Source organism: Ammospiza caudacuta, chromosome 4, assembly GCF_027887145.1.
Source record: "Ammospiza caudacuta isolate bAmmCau1 chromosome 4, bAmmCau1.pri, whole genome shotgun sequence".
Lineage (NCBI taxonomy): Eukaryota > Metazoa > Chordata > Aves > Passeriformes > Passerellidae > Ammospiza > Ammospiza caudacuta.
In genome coordinates, this window is record NC_080596.1 from 8,893,008 (window position 1) to 8,914,199 (window position 21,192).

The following is a 21,192-nucleotide window of genomic DNA, read 5'->3' on the forward strand; positions in this document are numbered from 1 at the left end:
AAAGCAAAATTAAAAACTTGAAAAAGCCTTTCTTGCCTTGACCACACCATAGATCTGTAATAGTGTTAACTGAGGCTTTGCTATGTTTTCTATCTCCCAGAAACTTCTGGTTTTGTGTCTCTCTCTTTGTGAAGGAGCTGAAGATACAGTGGATAATTTTTATCTAATATCACTATCCAGAGTTCCTGCAGTTTGTGTACAGATAGAGTCAAACCCTACTAGTCTTACTCATAAAAATTTTTCTTAGGGAGATGCCTCCTGTGAATCAAGTGAGTAGGATTTATAATTGGAGGAGAGCAATAAAGATATCAATAGATGAAGCAGGCTGATTCATCTGACAGTTTATTATAATAGATCGTTTAATCTTACCACCCTGCTGGGTGAACTTAGGCTCATACTGCTTTATGGATTTTTTCATTGTTTAGATCACAGAATAAAAAACCACAATACTTGCAGTTTCCCAGATGTATTTAGACTCTAATATCCAATTTTTCATTAATTAAACAAAAGGAGAAAATGAAATATTAGCAAGCAATCCTCTGTGGAGGTGGAGGAGGAGTGGGAGGTATATTCTGCATGACAGCCAAAGTTAAAGAAGTGCAGCATGTGTCAATGGCACGCATTTAGGTGGCTCTCTTTGCTAAAAACAGCCCTTATTGCCTCCCCTAGCCTGGGTGAGCACAACGCAGCACCTCCTCTGTGGCTGGTGCTTTCAATCTCCTTTAATACAGCAATTCTGTTCTCTGATGTTCCTACACGTTCTTTCCCAGGCTCCCCCACTCTTCTCAGTCGCTCTCCAGCTCTCTGTAGCACTCCTCCCACACCCTGATCTTTTGATACGGCTGATTGGAAATTTCTCTGCAAAATGTGCTTTCTTCTTTTTCTGCATCAAGAAAGGAAACTTTCACCAAAATGGCATTTTTTTTAAAAATGGAAAATGGTCTCAAAACTAAACATATTTAGCCAGCTGGATAATTTTGGTTGGGCATACCAAATAGAAATGTTCTGGTTTGGATCCATTTCACATTAATTTGTCTTCTCCTGAGCTCCCACGCAGAAGACGTGGCTCAGACACCTCCAGCTTGCAAGCTATTCTATCCCCAAAGGGCTGCAGCCTTGGCACACACAGCCCCCTGCTTTGGTGAACAAAAGGCACCCAGCCCCTGAATGTGAAATTCTGGAGACCCAGAAATAAATAACCTAATGGCAGTCAGAGAGGTGGCATTTCCTGTAGTCTCAGCACGGGATGAAACAACTGGCTTCACACTTGCATTGCCTTAAAGTCATTAGGGTGCAGCATATGGCTTTCCCTGGGCCTGAGCAGAGAGGAGAAGAAATCTGTTTAGAAGGAACCAAGACATTTTTCTTTAAGCTTTTAACACATACAGAGAATGAGGGAATAAGGGAGCAAGGGTGGTCTAAGCCTTAACCATTTGGAATAAGCTACCTAACACATCAGGATGAGAAATTATGATTTCTTGTATATACAGCCTTCAAGAAAGAAGCCAGAGGCTGGTGCTGTGAGGAGACAGGAAAGGTGATAGTGTGGAAATCCTGGCCTGGGCAGAAGTGATTTTGAAATGGCATTTTTATGGGAACTTGGAGCATTGGCTATGCCAATGATACCTAGACTGACTGACTGCCCCTGGATGGACGGGTTCTTTCTGTCTCAGCCAGGCAATTATAGTTCTGGCATCTTGGGTAGTCTCTGAGCTCAAGAAGATTTATTGGTTTTACAGCAGAGTAAGCTGAGTAAGATGATGACTTTTGCAAACAGACCCCAGGAAGGTTGTAAAACTTCCTTGACAAATTTTAAGTGTAAAATGTAATTATATACACAGCATAGTAGGTAATTCAATACACATGATGCACAGTCAGATATGCATTACAATTTAATATTAACCTGGGGAATTTACCTGAGTGAGAGACCTTTTAATTAAAAGTGTTATAATTTAATGTTTTATAGCAGTATAGCAATGATGAGGTTTCTGTGCTATGCCTACATTTGCCAAAAGTCATGAAACCCAACAGGAAAGTCAAGTTAACCACAGGTCACAGTATATGCGTTATGGGGAATGGGCTTATTGAAATAATTGCAAGGACTTCTCTCTGAATCAGTGGCCTTGGGTTTACTTTAACTTCCTTAAAATGCTTATAATCTTTTTGCATGCTTCCAGGCATTTCAGTGCATAGTGAGCATATTGCTCCACTTTTGTATCCAATCCTCTCCTTTATGAGGAAAAATCACAGTACACACACATGCTTATCTCCCACAGACACAATCCAGAGGTTGCAAAAAGAGTCTTGTATCCCTTGGGGGATGTTAAGCACTACCATTAATAATAGGGATATGTAAACAAAGAGACTGTCCTTGTTGGATTTACACACATGTAGTTAAGAGTAAGTACTAAAGGAAGGGAAGGCCCAAGAGACCTTAAGCAAACCTGAACAGGTGGTTCTTCAAAACCTAGGGAAGTTAAGCCAGCTAGAAGTATAATAAATGATCATTCATATGACCTGGCATCTGCATTCACCACAGCATTTCTTAGTGAATACATACACCAAAAGACACTCAGAAAAACAGTAGCACCAGACTTGAGCTGAGAAGAATTGATACATTTTTGACCTTGCACGCGACCATGTTGTACTTTGAACAACATAATTTAATTGGTGATATGCATAGAATTTGTCTCCAGATTTTATAACAACTGCAAAAATTATAGCTGCTTTCTTCTTTGTCTCCTCTGCCTTGCAGCCAGAGAATTTATCTTGATGACCTCCTCTGACAGCCAATGCTACACAATGACCTCACACAGCATATATGAAGATTACTATTATCATTTGTAATTTATATCCTCCTGTAATGACACCGTGTATCTCAACTGAGTGTTTGGAAGTTCACCCATCACTCAACACAACTTCAAGGCTAGGTGACATGGACACACCATACCCTGCATGAATAAGGAGATGTGGCCCTCATTCCATCACAATGCACAGCAAATGAAGAAAACACTCAAAATTATTTACATCTTTTAACTGCTTGTACAGAGAAAGAAAGTGCATGTTTTCAAGACTTACCTGAGGTTCCAGAAGCAGAAGTGTTTGTTTTAGGAGAGACCGTAGAAATAAAAGACTGTCCCGTAGTAGGTGCAGCACCCAAACTCTCATTTTGTGGCAATTGTGCTCCACTTGCTTGTGTAGCTGAAAATGGGAGAGATGTTCAGGGAAGAGGCACCTACACAAGCATTGTCTTAGATCCTGGAACATCCCTCAGACAAAAGCTCTGGCCATCATAGAAAAGACTAAATGTAAGAAAGCACTGCATGTTCTGGTAACTGTCTCCCAAGGAACAAACCATCCCTATGGAATTGTTACTACTGGCATAGCTGAGGCACCTTCAAAGCACATTGTAGCAAGACAAACAGCCTCATATCTGTGCCAGAAAACAACCCTTGGGACCCTAGAATAGTTAGACAGTGTTGTACCAAGAGCAACATGAGCAGGAGAAGCTCAATTTACTGCCCTCTATGATTTTCCTTCATTTTAAAGTCAATCCATCAATCAATCTATCAAGCTTCAGTTACAACTGTCACATAATGTGATACAGTATAAATTTTAGGGATTGCAATTAAGCATAGAATTAATTATTTCATTCTGTGCCATTAAGCCCTAGGAAATAACATATCCCTGAATATTAATGTATGAAAAAGAAATTGTCTTTTTTCTCCTCTCACTCAGCCAACAGGAAATCAAGGCTATTGTGTCACAAGATTTGCAGCCTAAGGTGAGGCCAAGACAATGGTGTAGGACATGACCTGCACCTGTGGAACTGAAGGTCACAGAATGACCAGAAAAAATTTGAGATATTCCAGCACTGCCCATAATTCCTACGTCTGTACTCAAACCTCAGAATAACAATAGGCAAGAGAGTGCCTACTGAATAAAACATAGAGGTGTTCAAGAGTAACTTTCTAGTTCATGTCTGATATAAATCAGAGAGGCTACTGAGTTGTAAACTGTTTTCAGTGCTTCTTCATATGAATTTTAAGCACTGGAACTAAAACAACTAAAACATGTTTCAGTCAGTGAGCAACAATACACACATGCAATATGAAAATCTTGAAGAATGCTTTATCACACACTTTATCTAGAAACTGATTACCTATTTGGTAATCAAAGAACCCAAAGCATCTTATTCTACAACTACACACCTTTAACTTGGCCTTTCCCTTCCCCTCTTGTTCAGTTAAGTGCAGTACCTTAGAAAGGCAAGCTTCAAAAATCAGTAAGAGAGAGTGAGCCAAAGCCATTGGAGTTGGGGGATTCATACAATGTTGGAAACTAAGAAAAGCTAGGCAGCCAGGCACGGTGTCTTTTGAGATTGAGGCATGAACATGATGAAAAACAACTTGATCCCCCCTTTCACTGGGATTCTAGTGAGGAGAAGCAGAATTTCATGTCAGCTTCCTTCAGGAACTTCAGCATTGTACCCCTGTTAGTACACAGGTCTGCCTGCAGTAGAAAAGAGTGTAAAAATCCCCTCTACCTCATTTTATACTATGGTAGAGTACAAGGATCTGATAATGTTAACAATTCCTACATTCTCTTCATGGAAGATTTGAATCAATCTTTAGAAGCAAACTTTTTCCACATTTGATTTTTACTGTCATGGCCTCAGACTCAAATTTTATATGTTGAATTTTATTCTGAGATCAATTTTTCAAAAAGGAAAAAAACCTCAAACTGAGGTACCTCCCTCTCCCTATAAGATGCACAGGCTTGCAGCAGTAACAGCAACCATCTTGTGGCTCCCTTGTCATAGGTTAGAAAAGGATTGCATGGGAAAATGAAAAGTAACTCAGAATAACAGTGCAGAGATACTCAAACATAAATATACTTTGTGAACACTGCAAAACAATCAGGTGTGTGGGAGAGAGGAAGAGGGAGGCAGCCAGTTACCCTGTAACCCCACAGAGGGCTGTTTTCCCATGGGGATCACTCGTTCCACGCATCCTATCAGTCCTGGCAGCAACCCAGCCTCGGGTGCTCCTCTTGTGTTTGGGAGCTGTGAGAACAGATTGTTCTCAGGAACATGGGCTGTGCGCTGGATATGCCTTGGCAGGGGATCGGGAGAGGAGGGATGATGGCATTTCCATTTTATTTTATTTTTTTAATTTAGCCTGGATACGATTCTCCCAGTGACCCAAGTAGCACCAGGTATGACTTGCACCTTTACCTAGGGCTTGGCACAAAGGTTGTTGCATTTATTTTGCCAAACTGCAGAACAGCCCCAGTCAAGGGGTAAAGTAGAGGTGCTACAGGGCAAAAATCCATGTGCCAGTTTTCACCACTTCCAAGAGGGAAAACGCGACCTGGTGGGTAAGGCTCCCTTAATTCCGCTGCAAGATTAAATCCTAGCAACCCAATTCTCTGCTGACTTGTGGCTTTGAAGCAGCATCCAAACCTCACGCCCAACGCACAGCACAGGCTCTACCACCAACACATTTAGCAGATGAGACAGCTTCTGCACCAAAGCCCGTGGGAACAGGAGCATCCATACCCAGCCACTGCTCATGTACTCAACAAAGATGAGCCTTTTCGCTAAATCCCGTAACTCGTGTCCCTGCGAGCTTTAACTGGGTGCCGGCGGCAGGAGACCGCGGCAGCCCAGGCTGCGGGGCCCGTGCTCCGGCGGGGACAGGCGGGGGCCGGGCGGGCGCGGTGACTCAGTGCCGCCATCGCCGCTGACACATCGCTGCAGTCATTCATCACGCCTCGCCTCCGCCGGCTGCAGCACCGATCCCTGCTGCTCCAGGGGGAGGCCTGGCCTTGCAGGAAAGCAGCACAGCGCACAAGGGCGGCTGCTGCTGCACAGCTCGCATCATCGGCTCAGGGGTCTGCTGTTAACAGCTGATTACGAATAAAAATGGTAAAGCAGTACAGAGTGTCTGTCCAAATGGGGATGATGGCTGGGCGGCAGAACTCTGGTGGTGATGCAGCTCTCCCTGCTGATATTTTGATAAGATAAATGACAGTGTGTTAACACGTATTTGGCAAAGGGATAATCAACAACAGGGAACCTGAAGCTGCCTTGCAAAGCTGCTGTCTGAGCTTCAGGAATTTCCTTACTCTCTATGCTTTGAAAACCCTTAATTTTCTTTAACTAGCTGAAATTCGACACATATCCTCACTTGATCCTAGCACGGTTTTCTGCTTAACCTACGTATAATCCACATACATTTTGGCATTTCCAGACAGTACTTTGAATTTTCTTTACAGTAAGCTGCTACCTAATTAGTTTTGACATTTTAAGATGCTTCAAGTAACCCACAAACACCCTGCATATATTCTGTGCTCTGCAAAGAATATGGACATCCTTATGTGTGTTGAAACCTTCCTTGACCAATAAATCAATCAAGGAAACATTTGAAGGGGCAAAATGAACTCCACCTAAACCATGTTAAAATACCAGCACAAAAGCTCCTTTAAATGGAAGACTAAAGCTTTTCCTTTGAGCTTGTATTTTTAGCATTAACACACATGCAGGCCTTGCCCCCATAATCAGTAGCCTGAAAAGCCATTTGCATGAATGAGTGCACAAAAGCTTTGAAAAAGCCATTGTAGCAAATCCAATGATGTTTTTGCCCATTCAGAGGAATGAAAACTGGCTAGGGAGGTAACCAAACAGATCTCAGTTTTAATGTTTACATCCATAGTTGATTGCAGGTGCTTCGTGTTTTCTGGTAAGCAAAACCCCAAAGTATTTCAAAATACATATTTTAAAACTTCTCTCGGCATGAAATGTCTCGGCAGCCAGTGTTTACCTATAGCATGTGCTAACAAACCGAGGAGAATTGAGCAATGCCCGTTACAAGAACGCTTTTCTGGTAGTGTTCCTGAGGTAAAACTTACTTTTTGATTACCAGTAGTTTGATTAAAAAAAAAAAACCTCCACTGTTTCCCTTTGTCACTTTTTAATATTTAATATACCACTGCACCATAATGTATCATCATCCAGGAGAGTGGTGTAACTCAGAAACACAACAGTCAAAAATCCAGTCTTATTTATCACATAACACCTTGAATACTGATCTTACATAAGATGCTTGCTCCATATCCAAGGGAGGAAGAACAGAAATTTTCATTGCATTTCATTTCTTATTCTATTTGATAACTTCAGGTGTCCCAGGATATGAAATCCTGATTGCAGATGCAATTTTCTGTGGTGTGACACACTACAAATTCTTGGTTTAAGGGCCTGAACCGCACAAGTGAAATCACCGACTAAATGTGAACTCTTGGATTTGACACCTTATATTGAAAATAAGAAGGCTAAGGAGACCAGTCTGATGTTGACTTCTAACACAATAAACAGGGTAGGAAAGCAAGCAGGAGAGATTGTACTTGTTGCCTACAGAGGAAAAGAACACTGAAGTCTTATAAAAAAAATAAAGGACAAAGATGTTTGCATGATTTCAGTGTATGAAGCACTGGGGGCTTTTCCTGAATCTATAATAAAAGGTGACAGCAGCCACAGAAATTGCAGCAGTGACAGAAAGCCCTGTCAAATCTCAGTTGTGTGAATGCAATCGTTTGCTGGAGCTTTTAGCAGGGATTGAAGCAGAGAAAGGGATGGTTTCCATTACAAAACTACAAAGGTGCCTGCTTTTTATTAAAGATCAGGTGTAGCAAAAGTAAATTTTGACGTGTCATAAAGGCACCACCAATTTCTGCCTCACACAACCAGTGCAGAAACAGGGAGAAATGAGTGCTAGTGAAAAAGGAAGAGAGACAGCAGCCAGCTTTTCCCTCCTGTCCATTCTGAGAGCAGGAGTGTTGCTGTGCCTGTGCTGGCTCCAGGCAGCACAGCTCTCAGGGTGTGGCAGGGGCAGGGAAGATGCAGGGAATGGAGCCAGGGCCACCCCCACTGCTGTGCCCGTGCTGGGCTGGGAATGCAGGGTGGCTGCAGCCAGCAGCAGGATGGTGGCCAGGGGCTCTGAGGGTTTTATGCAAGGCTGATCACAGACACAGAGCCCCAGGGCCATGCCCTGTCCCAGCACCAACACCTTGTGCCCCATCCCACTCCCTTCTGCTGAAGCCAAGGCTAGGATTTTCTTGACATGTAGAAATGTAGACCACAATTTTATCTTAAAAAAACCCACTAAAATTGGCTTTCACATACAGACATTCCCAAGTACTACTTTTACATTAAAAGATGATACAATTTTTTTTTTTTTTAAATGCAGGGCATTTCTAATGCCCTGGACATGCTGTACCAATTTTCTTTCTTACAAAGGGGACTGAGAGGCAGGAAAGCCCTGTTTTTAGATTAATTTACCAAGCATTTTTTTACCACAAGTCTGGGGGGGGGGGCAGGAAGGCTTAGCTAAAATGAGGAGTTTTAAAACCAAACCACAACACAAGCAGCTAGGGACTGAACCCTACCTGGTGGGAAGAGAATTCAAGAGGAATGGAAAGGAAGCTAGAAAGCTCCCTGCCCAGGCCCATCACACCTGCAGCAGCAGTTTTGCAGCACAGAGCAGTGGCTGGAGCTAAGCTGCACTGGCAGGCATGCCTTTCCTCATTAGCTTTCCTTCCCCTGCCGGGAGCTCTACCTGTCACCAAGGTTTAGTTCCAGGTGGCTGTGCTGCTCTGGTAGCCATGAGCCAGGAACCTCTGCCAAATTGAAAGGAGCAGGAATTACATCCATAATGCAATGTGCCATGCTGTGGCTTCTGACAGGCCTGCAGTGCCACAATTGCAAGTTTTAAGAGATTTTTGGGGGCTTTGGTATCACAATGGCCAAGCACAATGCTTGTGCATTGGCCAGGCTGTGTGTAGTCTGTGACTCATTGACAGTGGCATTTAAATGCCAAGCCAAAACCCCAAAGATTTTGGGCTGACAATCAGGCCACTCCTTACACAACACACAGCAGGAAAGCTGCATCAGTAGAAAATGAAACCATGGAGTGAAAGGGGAATAGCTCTCCAGGAAGCTTGGCAGGCTTGGGCCCATGAGGGGTGGCTTTAAAGGAAAATTTGCACAAAAAAAAAATGCAGACTGCTTCACAGGAGTACCTTTCCAGACAAATAAGCCAAGGGAAGAGAAGTCATATTCTAATAATTTGTAACAGTTCAGTATGCTGTAAACATCAATTCTGAGTACATTGGTGTACCACTGACTGCTGAGGTAATTATCTGGTGTATTTCATTTTTTTAGCCAATTAAAAATTTAAAAAATGGAGCATTGCAAAGCTCTGGTTCATCAAAAGACTGGAGCAAACACTTACAGTACATATCATAGACAAGGGAGATTGAATTTTATCTTAAGCTTACTGGATTCCTTTGGGATGTTATTATATTATTTAAAATTAACCCAACTACTTGCTGGATATGTGGGCTTAATTTTTTTGTTTGGGGTTTTGTTTGGGGGTTTTGTGGGTTTTTTCATTTGTTAGGGGTTTTTGTTTGTGTTTGCCTGTTTTTTTTTTTTTTTCCTAAAATCCAATCTGATATTCCAGGCCAACACATATGCTATTCCAAAGACTTATGGGAAATAAAAGTATCTCTCTAGATTGATGCAGAGTAATTAGTACCACCTCTCTTTCAGTACTATGGCTACCAATAATATGAAACATAATAAGCATAGTGTTCTAACACATACAAAAATAAGAAACAAAGGAGTATTGTTCTGCCAGCTTTCTGATCACATAAAATTATTTTTTATTTCATACTTATTTAAAAAAAAAAACAGAGAAGAAAGTAAAAAATTAAAACCCTTCCAAATACATCTCTCTGTTACAGGGAGATGAACACCCTGTGTAATGGCTTCAGATCACCTCCATTACAAACTACAGATATATTATTCTTTGTGGAGGATTCCAGGACAAGTTTCATTTAAGATATATAATATGCTAGGATGAATAGCTCTGATTCCCTAAACCATCAAACAACTCTTTTTGACCTCCTTTTATTGTTTTGCAGAGTTTTACAGAAATGTAGCATAGAATGACTCAGAAATGGCTCAGTGAAATCATCACTTACTGGTTGTTGTGCTGAGACTTGTACTTGCTGTTGAAATCACAGTTGATGGTTTTTCTGTTGTGCCTTGTGCTGCTTGTGATGTAGCATTAGGTGAAGAAGACATGGGGCCTTAACACAGGAAAGACATTCCATTTATTTCCTTGATTTGGTAAACACTCATAAAATACACCTACTGCCCTGCTTGCAGACTAACTTTAAATTATCAAAAGGATATTTAATTGAAATTCAAGGTCAACAGGGGCAGGGCCCCATTGACAGCAGGGAAAGCCACTCCCTGGCCCATAGCTGGGTCATCCCACTGCAGACAAGCCTGTGACAATGCAGCTGGAAGGTGCAGCTTGGAGCTGCTTTTAAGCCTGACCAGAAGGGAGCTCCTGCACACACCTGTAAGGTTTCACCAAAGGGTACACTCCCTGTAAAACAAATTCCCAAGCCAAGAAGTACTACCTAATTAATTTCCTCAGTGACCACTAGAGCAGCATCAATTAACTCAGAGATTTTCACTTACTGCTTGTGGTGGTTTCATTTGTAGCGTTGACTGCAGTTGTTGTCAGCACTGGTGCTGCTGATGTTGTTGCTTGTGAAGTTCTTGTAGTCACAGATTCCCCTTCTGCAAGAAAGGCATTCACATCATTATGGATTTATTTAATCATGCCTAAATAAACATCACATTGTTTTATCTGTGTTCTCTTACCAAGACAGTGAATTTCTGTTTAAAGGCTGGCCCTCACAGAGCTTTATAACCCACACATTTTGAAAGAGGATTCAAAGTACATGCATTTGGTTTCAGAGGGGAGGTTTGGCCTGTGAACAACCTGCAAGTGCCTAATGAAAGGGAGCAATTGTACCTTCCAGCCAGCCCCAAAGGAGAGGCACATGATCTTTGGGGGTTATACAGAGGTGCTTGGCTTCACTTCCAAGGGAAGAAGTGAGGGGAACAGAGCCTGGAGTGGATGGATGGGTTCAGTGTGCTGCTGGACTACCCCTCTGAGCAGCACTTTGCTGCATACCTGCTGAGCAGGAGGAGGGATGTAAAATCTCCATAAAGAAGTGTGAGTGGCACACAGGAGCACAGTTTATAGATCACAGGTAAAGAGCTGAAGGGGAACAAACTCCCCTTGTCTTTTGGCAATTTTTCCCTGTGTTTGTCCACTTTGAGACATGTTTGAGTCTTCTTCATTGGCCAGCTTTCCCAGACCTTCTTGCTCTGCACCCAGATTTCTGGGGAAAAAGGAGCCCCCAGCAGGCCCTCCTCTTTGGAGTACAGTAGAGCTTAGGACATTGTGGATGATATGAATAGTATTCTCTAGTAAATTATATTTCTTGGGGTGAACTCGGTGCCCTTTGTAAGGTGACTCCTAGTTCTGTCCTCAAGAGGAGTGAGACTTGGAGGCTAAGGGGAGGGGAAAGGGCTCCTGCAGGCAGCAGGGATCCCTTCCCAGCCACTGCTGCTATGAAGAGATGGGAGCAGAGTTGCCCAAACATCACTGATAGCAAGGTTTAAATCACCTTGTCTTGCTGTGCATGAATGGCCTACTGCAGGTCCCATGAACCTCCAGTACTGGCTCAAAGGAATGGATTTACCAAATTACAGCCAGGGAATCTGGACTAAAAAACCCTATAACCAATCAATTTATGAGTTCAGCTTTAAATTCTGTCATCTAATGCAAACAGGAAGTGCTACTGCCAGCTAAATAGGCTCAACTAGACACCTGACTACTACCTCTACCTACATACTACCTCTTCTAGCATTTTTAATGGATGATATATGTGAAAGAATAGGAATAAATCATTGCACCCCATGTAATTTTCTCTCATAAGACTCTAAGTACTCATTAGTACTTCTAAATGCAATGTTGACACTGGAACTTCTGAAATATAACTTATACATCCTTTCTCTGTTCTCAGTTTTATGGCTGTTCACCTAGAATAGCAATGCCTCAAGGAATGTGCCTCCTTGTTCCACACTCACAAATTGTTTTAATCTCATACTTGCTTTCTAATGCTTTTCTCCTAGTGGCATAAATACCAACACTGCTTTCCCTTACATGAAAAAAAACTGCAAGAAAAATTTCAGTGAAGCATTCAAAGAGTTAACTCACTGTGAGGTACATTTATGAAGTGTCTTTTAAACTGACATAAACATCAGGATTTTTGAGAACTGCATGAAAGAGCTGCAACACAATTTGAACAGGTCAAAACCTTTGCTGTAACAAACATAATATACACATATTTCACCTGGTTGCAACTTATCCAGCTCCATTACTAGCACTTCAAGTGTATACTTCATCATCTCAGTGCTTTCAGCTCCACAGCAGACTCATTAATAACCCCAGTTATCAAAAAATAGAACAATCTCTCCATGTTTTCTTCTCTCATATGTATAACTTATTAAATGCAACAGTCTTCAATATTCAGACTAATAAAGAAGTTCACATGATTGAAATATGGTAAGTATTGATTTTTCATACATTTTCATAACAAAGCTGCAAAATAAAGAGAACTGAATGTGACAGTGGAAGATGTAGACCAGAATCACAGACTTTTAACATGTGAAGCATGTATTTTCTCTGTTAAGTCCTCTTGAACTGGAAGTCTTTGGTAGTTTATGAATCTCTGATCTCACTTGAACCACTCCTTGAGAGCACAGGAACTCGGAGAACCTTTTTCACTGCAAACAAAAAGTGCAGCCTGCACAATTAAGTGTCTCCATACTAAGATCCTTCAATTCTTTCTTTGCAACAGTGTTTCATAAGAGAAATACATTGCTCTATGATTACCCTTCATGAAATAATTCACCTGGTTTCTCCCAGAAGCTGGAAAAGCTGAAAGCTAGAAAGACAACAGGATCTTCAGAACACCAGATAACAGCAAATTGGAAGTCTTACCAGCTTTTGATGCTACTGAAGAAGTGGCTGTCTTGACAGTAGGGGTTTGAATGCCATCTTCTGAAAGAAACACAGAAAGAATCATATCACTTCTGTACCTTCCAGATCTATTCAGCACTACGCAGTCATAATAACAGAGAGCAGCGTGGACCTTCCTGGAAAATCAAGTTCAGAAGTTTATCAGCAGAAGCAACCAAATAATATAACTCTGCTACCAACATTTTCAAGCTATAGCCTAAATCTCTTCATTTTGCCCTGACTGCTGTAATGGGAAGCATCTGCTGCTGCCTCCCACCTTGGACTGCATGCTCTTTTCCCAGACCAGTTGGGAGGGGGAAAATGGAGACAATTAAAGTGGTTTTTGCTATCTCCTCCTCTCCTTGAATACAACCACAGCTGCTCTGAGTCTTCATGGTGGAGGATTAACTAAAATAACTGGCCACAGGAGTAAGCAGCCCTTCTCCTGCCTTGCAGTAGCAAAATTGTACCGGCTCCCTGGCTAGTACAAGCACTTCAGGAGGGCTTTTCAGCATCACCCTGATGCCTAAATGTGAGAAGAAGAGGAGAATTCCCAGAACATGGCTCAAGAAGCACCACATTGAAAGACTGACTTTCCCCGTTGCCCTCAACACAGTGATCCAGCTGTTGGGGTTTTACTGCCATAAATGATGCAGTCTTAAAACATTGTTAGTAGGTGGCACTTCAATATAAACAAATAAATAATCCAAAAAAGAAACTTCAACAAGAAAAATAATTTCTGTCTCTTCTTACTGTGCTGCAAGGTTGTAACATTATAACTCAAAAAGTGTTTTGGCTTCAAGCAAGATTTTCAGTCTTATTGCTGTGGTGTTCATATTTTTTTTACTAAAAGAAGTTAGGGGGTGTTGAAAGGGGTGAAAAAGCTGCACTGACTCAGAAACAGGCATTTCTCAACCATTTTAGACTGCTGTGAGACAAGTATGGGTACATTTGTGGAGGAATAGATCAAGTCTGTAACTGAATGGGAGAGGAAAATGGCACAGGCTAATCCCTATGTTCTGTCAGGTTTGAAGCATCCTGTCAGGCTGCGTTAGCATGCTGTAATACAGACATGCTAAACTGAGTCAGGACAGCATGTCAGTGTTCTTGTGTGACTCCATTCATGGTAATATCTGCTGGCATTCTCTCTTTTTTTTGGCTACAGGGCAGAACAGTCAGTTTTGTTCCCTTTTTTCAGTGTACTGAGCTCTGATTAAAATTTCACGAGCAGCACCCGAAGCCTGCAAGAGCCACAGACCTAACCTGGAAAAAACCCCCACACAACATAATACAACTGCAGGGGCTCTGCAGAAATGTATTAAGGTCTAACCAGATGAGCCCTTACAACTCCTCTCCAAGCAGTGTGTTATCAGTGCTCTTGGCACCTGCAGATTTCTAACGGGTCTCAGCCCCTTCCCAGTGAGCCCCACTTTCTTGGGCATTTTTTCTAGGTATGCTGCTGCCTCCATAATGCCTTTTCAGAGCACATGCTGGTCCAGTTTGATATGGGCATATCCTATATAAAATTAAATGAGTCCCCTGTGGGCCTGCTGCTGCCCCAGCTGTACTCCCCAGAACACGTGGACACTCACACCTTGCACAGACTCGTGCACACTGCATTTAAAACACAGGTTTTCTTGCCACGTGGTTACCCAGTCAGAGTGATGCTTCATAGCCCACACTTGAAAAACTTGGAAAACAAATTTTATCCAGAGAGACCTAAAGGCAATCTTGTTTCCCTAAACAGCAAGCATTTTTCCATCTCTTCAATCTCATTATGTGCTGCTGACAAAGCTCCTGTAATCCCCCACACCACAAGGCCACAGCACTAGAACAGAATGTTTTTTCAACAGTGCCTACATTTCAGCTGGTTTTGTTTTAACAGATCTCAATAGCTACCATGTCTGTAATGCCAGCTAAATGTACCAGCTGGCCAATCAGCTCGTTCCCAAACTCACTCTTCCCAAAACTCTCCCTCTAATTCAGCATGACTTTGTAGGAGGCTCATTGCAATACTTAGATTATTCATCCTTTAAAGGTGTTCCATTTAATAACCGTGTTGATAGGCCAAGGTTTCCTCAAAACTAAAAAAAAAAAGTGAATATAAGTCACAGTTCTATTATGATTCAGTATTTGTTGATTTTATCACAGGTTAGAGATAAACTAAGATAAATTCAATTAACAGAGTACAATAGAGTTTTATGAATTAATTGTTTTCTTAAAATGTTGAATAATTAACTATACTTTAAAATTAAGTTGAACACATCATGCAAAAATGTTTAAACCTTGACAGGATTGTGGGGGGAACTGTTTGATTAAAAGATATGATAGAACTGGTGGTTTATTATGCTCTTATTTGCAATGTTAAATTGTAACTACTGAGAATCCTATGGGGGAATAAAAGCAAGAGATCAAAAAAATGATAGAGAAAATAATTTTCACCATTAGAGATGGCTGGTAGACAAAGAGAGGGACAGAAATCTTCATTCTTCTGCTCATGTCAGGTTGGCTGCAGGCTCAGATGATGGACAACTAAGTAAAGTTACAATTGCCTGTTTTTTTAGCAGATTTGAATGCAGTGATCCCTCTGATATGAGAGCACATGGATGTACTCTGACATAGGAGTAGCCAAATCTACTCAGCCACTGTTTCCACACAGAAACTACTGCCGTTTGCTGGCAATAAACCCAGCTAAAGGAGGATGGGCAACCTTGTGTCCAGAGAACACACGTGGAGCTAAAAGGCTCTCAGACACAACACTGAGCTGAGTGAAGGGGGGATGCTGGGGGTGGTAAGATCCAAAAAGAAAAAAAAACAAAACCCACTATGTTTTAAAGCAGATAATAAGGCAAAAGAAATCCAGACTGGGAGAAACATAACAAGAGAGGAAGAAGAGAAGGGCAGAAAGGTCTAGAGACAGTAAGACAGGGTCACAGGGAAAAATATGAAAGAATTAAGATCCAAGAACATGTGACACATGGCCACAAGACCAAACTGAAAAGAGAGTAACTGTTGTGTCTTGTTTGGGTTTTTTTTTCAGGTTCACAGAATTTCCATTTATTGTCTTTCCTAGGTTGGATTTAAATGACATATTTGTTCTAAAATGAAAGCATTAGTCTTCAGATTTTGAAATGGATGAACCGGAACACTGAACTTACTTTCTCCTTTTAAATTCAGAAGGAGCCCTTGAATTTAGACAGGACTGACTGATGGCCACAGTTGTCCTCAGACTGCAGCTTTTGATGTAGGCTTCAGTCTCTAAAATCTGAGTGTGGAGTACTCATAACCTTTTCTCTCTCTCTTTTTCTTATTATTGTTACCTTTACACTGGAAAGATACACAGGTTCTGACCTCTTATTAATTGGGTGCCTGTTAGTGCAATAATCAAAACATTAAAAAAAGGGAACAATTGCATGTTATTATATCAGTACTTCTGTTTACACCCTACAGGATACCACAGGTTATGAACCACAAAGTTTGAAACATCACATGAACGAGATAATACAAAACCAAATGCCAAAGCAAAAACATTTTTAAAGATTAATAGATAGTTCAAAATATATATTGATTATATTCATTACATGAGTTACTGAACTTAAGTGCTGTCTGGTTTGGCATCAGTACCTAATTTTGAAAAGAAATTATTTTTATGGAAAAGTCACTCTTGTTACAGACAACAAGTGGAATGGCCTGTTTGATATTTCTTTCACTTGACAGTGCACTAGATAGCCAAAACCACCTGGCTAAATCCTTTCATTCAGATGAAGTACTTGTTCTAGCTTCAGAAGCATGTGAAAAAGGATGTGGATTTCTGGAGGTGGGGGGTTAGCAGAGAACCATAAAAAACATCAGGAGTCTAGAAAAAAAAGACATCTCAGGAAGGATTGTAAAAATTACATTTGCTTAGCCTAGAGAGGGAAGGGTTAGCAGAAGGCAAAACAACAGCAGTCAGTAGGTGCAGGAGGAGCTGCAACCAAGGCAAAGGAATAAACTTATGTCCACTGCAGTTTGAATGAGAGGTAATGGACAAGGGATTTGGACTATAAACCCTGCAGGTATTTCAGTGCCTGTGTCAAACTGTTGGCATAACAGCCAGCAGCTGGTGCTTTCACCACTTTGCTGATGAGGATGTGATATATTCCCACTCAAAACCTGACCAATGCTCTACAGGCTCCACCTGGGAGCAATTACCAAAGAGGTGTCCTGGGGAAAGCTGCACATGATAATTCCTTGCTTTAAGGTTATAAAGCAGAACCTACAGGTATTTATATTATGTTAGTGTATTATGTATTATCATAGAATCACAGAATGGTTTGGGTTGGAAGGGATCTTAAAGATTATCTAAGTCCAGTCTCCCTGCTGTTGGCAGGGACATTTTCCACTGGACCAGTTTGCTCAGAGCTCATCCAGTCTGGTCTTGAACACTTCCAGGGAAAAAGCATCCACAGCTTCCCCAGGCAACCTGTTCCAGTACCTCACCACCCTAACTAATTCTACTCTAATTCTAGTAAAAAATTTCTTCCTAATATCTGATCTAAACCTACTCTCTTTCAGGATGTTATATTATGGGGTTTGTTGTGTGACCCTGGGCCTTTGCAACTACACACAAGTTATGGAGAAGTCAAAGTTGCTTTTTTCATTTCTGTTTTTCGACACCATCAGGAATAAACAGTGATCTCTTTCTAGTCCATGATAATTCTGCCAGCCCTCATGACCATGAAAGAGCCTCCTGTAACCACAGTTCCAGTAAAAAGAAAAAAAAAAGTCCTTTTTCAAGAAAGTGATAGCTGTCCTTGTAGACACTCTGGGACTGATCTGGGAACTCAGAGGTCCCAAGAAATAGCTGCTGCCTGACACCAAGTAAACAACTTGTTTACTCTTACTTTGGAGCTCTGTTGTCTGTTACCTTTTCTCTTTCATTTAATGCTGCTTCATCTCTACATTCTCTTATCTCACCTTTCCCCAGGCCCAGTACAGTCCTTGCACTTCTCCTGTTTCTGTTTTCACTACTCATTTGTCTTTCTTTCCAGTGCATGACCATTTACCCTAACTCTTGAGATAAATTTATTTTTTCTTTTGTAGTGCATTTTGTATAAAGGTTCATACATTATCCAAAGAACAAAAATACAGATACACTAATAGAAGAGGTTTAAGTGCAATTTTAACAGTGCTGTTTGGAAACATCAACTCCCTTCTTGCTATTCAAAATCACAAATAAAAAAAAACATTGAATACTCCAGAAATAAATTTTTAGGAAAAAGGGAATAATCCCCCCCTCCAGATATTTTTTCTGAAAAATTAATCTTATAGAAGTAGTACTGATTTTAGTATTTAATAGTTTCTAGTGTTTCATCCTTAAGGACTTGTACTTTAGATTTTCCTTCTATAGTCACATAAACTAGATTTTAAATGGGAACCAAGGTTCTGATGTAATCCTGTGAATGGCTGAAGCTGATAACAGCTGACACAGCAGATAAGTATGTGGAAGGATATTAAATTAAACAAAGCCATTTGCAAACTTCATGAATTTGAGGCAAACTCAAAAAAACCCACAAAGTTTGTGTTTCCACATGTCTTTAGTACACTAAGCAATACCCAAAGTGTGGCATGCCTCACACACACATTCAGCTGTGCCTGTAACAGGATCTGCACACAACCACTCAGGCTGTGACAGCCCCTGGTGAAAGGAAAGCTGTGTCCCCAGTAACAGCCCCATGCTGGTCACTGCCACTTCACTATCACCAAAAGCCAGAATTGCACAGTGTTTTTCCAGCCTGGTCTCACAATGGTTTTGCACTGCTGCAAAAGGTCTTAACACAGCCTCCTGCAACATAAGGCATTTTCCATCTCAGGATTTTCTCTGCTGTGAAATTCTCACATTGGCAGCTGGAAGGACAATGCAGATCCTGAGCAGAGTTGCACTGGCCATGTTTGAGGTGAATCCCTGTGAGGTGTATTTAGATACTGCAGGCAATGCTAAAACCATAAGGCAGGGAGAAAGGCCACATCCTTTGCTGCCTGATGCCAACCAGCTGGAAGCCTGAGATTCCCGCTGCCTAGGGAGGTGGGAAACCACCTCTGGTTTGCCAAGCTGTCACCTTCCTTCCAGTCACGCCTCTCTTCAGCAACAAACTAAAAACAAAGTATACAAATCCTACATGGGGAGATTTTACACTCAAGGTCAACTTTCTACTTCTTCTCTGTAGCTGCTGGTCCTGGTTTGCAGGCTGGTGTCACACGACAGAGACAGTCTGCTGCACAAGAGTGGGGAAAACATACAGGCGTGAGCATGGGGAAGACACAAGGGCAGGGAGAAATTCCTGGGCCAGAGACACATAACACTCTCCCCACAAAGGGCAAAAAGCACCTGAAAACAGCCAAAAGAGATGGATATTAAGGAAGGGAGAGCATAAATGTGAAGCCCCATAGCTGGAAAAGGAGACAGGGCCAGGGCTCCTCCTGCATTGCATGGGAATGGGCAGCAGCAAATGGGGCAATGTGGGATTTGGTTTCTGCAGAGGAAACATAAACTGGGTGGGCTGGAGGCAGCCAGCTGTAAGAACTGAGGGGAGGAAGGAAAGGGAGGTAGCTGCCACAATTTTTCCAGCAGGGAACAGAGAGAAGGCAGGAAATTCAGCTTTTGTGCCAGCATTGCCCCAGAGCTCCTCCTGCTCAGCCAGGCATGGGGCTAGCATCCCAACACTAAGCACTGGCAGAGAGTTTCTGGGAATCACCAACCCCCAGGCAAAAGGCTCCCACAAAGCCTGCTCACAGACCCCAGCAAACAGCTCCTGCTTAGGGACCTGCTGCACAGAGAAATATTGACGAGGCAGATGCCAAGGACCAGCCTCAGCCAGCGTGGCTGTAGGTTGGTGAGGCTCCCCTCCTCAAAACATTAATGTGAAATGTTGGATGAATGCCCTGAGTTACTGAGTATTTGAAACAACCCAAGCACAGCGTGATTTGCCTCTCTGCATGTGTGGACATGGAAATCTGGGCACTTAAATAACCAGTTTTAAGGGGCCTTTTTATTGCCTTAGAAGAAAAGCAAACTCCCTATGAAAGGCTTTTAATCACAAGTTTTCTCAGTGTGCCTTCTGCTGACGTGAAGGTTGGTGGATATCTCTATTGCTGTGTACTACAGAGGGATGAGTACATTGTTTGCACTCCATAGAATGATAAATGTGCTCAACATGCTCATCAGCACTCCAGCCCTCCTTGAATGAAGGCTCCAAGCTCTGCTCTTCTTTTTATTTAAACATGTTAAAAGTATTTAATAGGTTTTAATTAAACCCCTTAAAGCTATTTAAATCACCAGATTGTCACCCTTTGATTATGATATATTTGTTTGTCCACATGTAAGATAAAAACTAGGAGTTTCTAAGGACTATATTATAGTACAGAAAATGAACTGCCATCCCCTCCCCTTGTGTTAGTCAAGCTAAATAAATTTGAAAAATGTCCTTAGAGGGTGCAATTTTATATAGAAAGCTTTATACATATTGTGCATTGCTGAGCAGAAGGAGAAAAATAAATAAAGGAGAGCCCCTTTCCTTGCAACAGGAAGGGATAAGTGTTGATGCAATTCACCCCCACCCAGAAGGCAGAGAGAAAATTGTAATTATTTCAATGCTTTTTCCTTAACGTGCTATTGGCAAGCCTATTTTTGTTTCCCATGAAAGAGCACGTTTGGGTAGGGCAGATACAGAACAGCCAGAGCGGAAGCTGAGCCCCGGTCAATCAGCAGCTCTCCCTTTCCATGTGCTGCAGAAGTTAGGAAAGTCATATAGCTCTGCGCTATGTTTGTGACCCAAGTGCATCTCCAGCAGCATGACTAATTGTATAATGCAGGAAAGGGTCACTGCAGTGTCTGCTATGATGTATTTATTTTTAGAACATCCGGGATCAGCCCAGACACCCATTTTAGCCACACCCGCCCATGCCATTCTGTTCCTGACAAAGCTCTGAAAGCCTCTGGAACATCAAAAAGCAGTTCCTGTCAGAAAACTCTGTGGAAACACTGTAAATTCCTTCTATAATTAATGTAATTCCATGCTCACTGGTCCATTGAGACGCTCTTCATCTTTTCCACACTGCCTGGAACAAAGGTTTAATGGTACAGAATATCCCAAAGGGAAGGCCCCAAATGGGCTTTTGCAAGCCCTGCGTGCAGCACAGTCTCACTGGAGTTACTTCATATGCAAGGATGAAGGGAACACTTTGAAAATCTCATTTCTCTAAT

The 21,192-nt window shown here is 41.8% G+C and overlaps 1 protein-coding gene across 2 annotated transcripts in view; it reads right to left on the reverse strand.

The window, feature by feature from the left end:
- Window positions 1–21,192, reverse strand: part of EMCN (endomucin) — a 55,011-nt gene that overhangs the window by 25,826 nt on the left and 7,993 nt on the right. The window contains exons 2-5 of one of the 2 annotated variants that reach the window (XM_058803420.1): window positions 12,933–12,992; window positions 10,553–10,654; window positions 10,045–10,152; window positions 3,079–3,201 (exon numbers count right to left, since the gene is read on the reverse strand). In XM_058803420.1, the coding sequence (XP_058659403.1) occupies window positions 3,079–3,201; window positions 10,045–10,152; window positions 10,553–10,654; window positions 12,933–12,992 (393 nt within the window). The remainder of the gene's footprint in view (window positions 1–3,078; window positions 3,202–10,044; window positions 10,153–10,552; window positions 10,655–12,932; window positions 12,993–21,192) is intronic. The other variant, XM_058803421.1, reaches the window with a different exon arrangement.